The following is a 2,150-nucleotide window of genomic DNA, read 5'->3' as shown; positions in this document are numbered from 1 at the left end:
ATATATATATATATATATATATATATATATATATATATATATATATATATATATATATATTGGGGTGTACGTACAGCTGGATAACAGGTTCTACGATAGTGGTGGACGGCGGGCAGTCGCTGAGTTGCTGCAATTTTACAGTTTTGCAGCCACAAGTAAATCAGAGATGGAGAGAAGCTCCTTTTCAGGCGAACCTCTAATCTGCTGCTGCTGCTGCTGCTGCTGCTGCTGCTGCTGATGCTGCTGCTGATGATGCTGCTGATAATGCTGATGCTGCTGATAATGCTGACGCTGCTGATAATGCTGACGCTGCACCGCATGCAGCAGCAGCACAAATACCGCTTTCGCAGCGCATGCAGCAGCAGCAGCTCAGCTTGTAGCTACAGCAGCAGCAGCAGCCAAGGCAGCAGCAGCAGCAGGTGTTGCTGCTGCTGCTTCTGCATGTAGCAGCAGCATAAATATCTCCCTAAGCAGCACATGCAACCGCAGAAGCCGATCTTGTAGCTGTAACAGCAGCAGCAGCAGCAGTTGATGCTGCTGCATCGACAGATAAACCGGGCCGCATGTTTGGCGGTTGCGGGGGGGACTCTTTTCTCTCCCTAAACCCTAAACCCTAAACCCTAAACCCTAAACCCTAGTCCTTAGCTCACAGTGGAGCTGTGTTGTTTCTCTGCTGCTGCTTCTTTGGGGTTTTTATAAAAGTCTGCGGTGTAGGTACACCTCAGACTGTCAACTGCAGACGATTTGCTGAGACAGCAGAAACAGCAATAAAAACAAAGTGGAGAGGAGACAAACAAATCAAGAAAATAAATGCAGCTCGATTTATCATGCGCTGCTCTTATTCTCTTGATGCTTGCGGTGTATCCACAGCAGCAGCAGCAGCAGCAGCAGCAAATATCTTGCTGCAGCACCTGCTGAGAGCGCTCGTGCAGCAGCAGCAGCAGCAGCAGCAGAAGCACGAAGTTTGCTGCTGGTGCAGCAGAAATAGTGTTGCACCAGCAGGTTGTTGTTTGTCTATTCGGTGTCTCTAAGAACAGCCCCACTGCAATAGTATCGGGGCCCCTAACTCTAAACCCTATACCCTAAACCCTAAACCCTAATTCGTAGTACGCTGGGAGGCACTTATTTCCCTACGGAAACGCAAACAGCCTGTAGGAAGACCACTATGGTTTAGGGCGTAGAGTTTATGGTTTAGGGTTTAGGGTTTAGGGTTTAGGGTTTAGGGTTTAGGGTTTAGGGGAGCATCGATTCTCCGACTCGTCTCCTGCTGCTGCGTGCCTTTGCTGGGCGGATTTTTTTTATTTGTAGATGGATAAGGGTTTAAATTATTATAAATAATTAAAATAAATGCAACATTAAGCAGTTATAATAATTAAAATTGAATTAATTTGAATACTTTTGCAAGAAAGCCTTCTTTGAATTGTATAAGGTGGTGCACAGTGTATACGGACCGCTGGTGTATATATAATAAGCAGGGAAATGAGGGTTTCTGGGGTTTAAAAAGAAGAAAGGAGTTTAAAATTGAATTTAAAAAGGAAAAAATATTAATTTAATTAATTAAATTAATAAATTATACGCAAAATTAATGCAGTCTTCCCTGCTGCTAGCTGCTCCTCAGCAGCGGTCTGAGGTGTATCGGCAGCTCTCTGAATTCTTTCTTCGTTTTAAACTCCAAATTCATTTGTTTGCTTCCATTATTTATTGCCATTTTGGAAATTAATCAACACTTTAAAACAGTCGCAATGTGATTGCTTCCCCTTCCTGCATGCCCTCTAGACCCTAAACCCTAAACCCTAAACCCTAAACCCTAAACCCATGACAATAACTTCTCCACCATATACTTCATTTTCTTCCCACATTTCATAAAAAAATATTATTCCTTACAGCTTCCTCCTTCCCTTCTCCACAGCAGCAGTATTTGCAGCAGCGGCAGCAGCAAAAGTTTAAATAGCAGCGGAAGCAGCAGCAGAACCAGCAGCAGCAGCAGCAGCAGCAGCTGGTTCTTTATAAGATGCTGGGTAGACGGCGTTACTGCCGTTATCGCTGCACTCCTCCGCCTGTCCCTGAAAGATGGATCTCCACACTCGACCAGAATGGTAAACTTTTTGCTGCTGCTGCTGCTGCTGCTGCTGCTGCTGCTGCTGCTGCTC

The 2,150-nt window shown here is 44.8% G+C and overlaps 1 protein-coding gene across 1 annotated transcript in view; it reads left to right on the top strand.

Annotated features, from left to right (window-relative positions):
* Nucleotides 1-2,011: 2,011 nt before the first annotated feature.
* The window catches only part of EAH_00009230 (hypothetical protein), a gene marked incomplete at both ends in the record, with an annotated part of 1,950 nt that continues 1,811 nt past the window's right edge, over nt 2,012-2,150 (top strand). The window contains one exon of the mRNA XM_013395420.1: nt 2,012-2,096. Coding sequence (XP_013250874.1) covers nt 2,012-2,096 — 85 coding nt within the window. The remainder of the gene's footprint in view (nt 2,097-2,150) is intronic.

This window comes from Eimeria acervulina, genomic scaffold (assembly GCF_000499425.1).
Source record: "Eimeria acervulina Houghton genomic scaffold, Eah_scaff45, whole genome shotgun sequence".
Classification (NCBI taxonomy): Eukaryota; Apicomplexa; class Conoidasida; order Eucoccidiorida; family Eimeriidae; genus Eimeria; species Eimeria acervulina.
The sequence above is the reverse complement of the archived record's forward strand: the minus strand, read 5'-3'. Positions and strand labels throughout refer to the sequence as shown.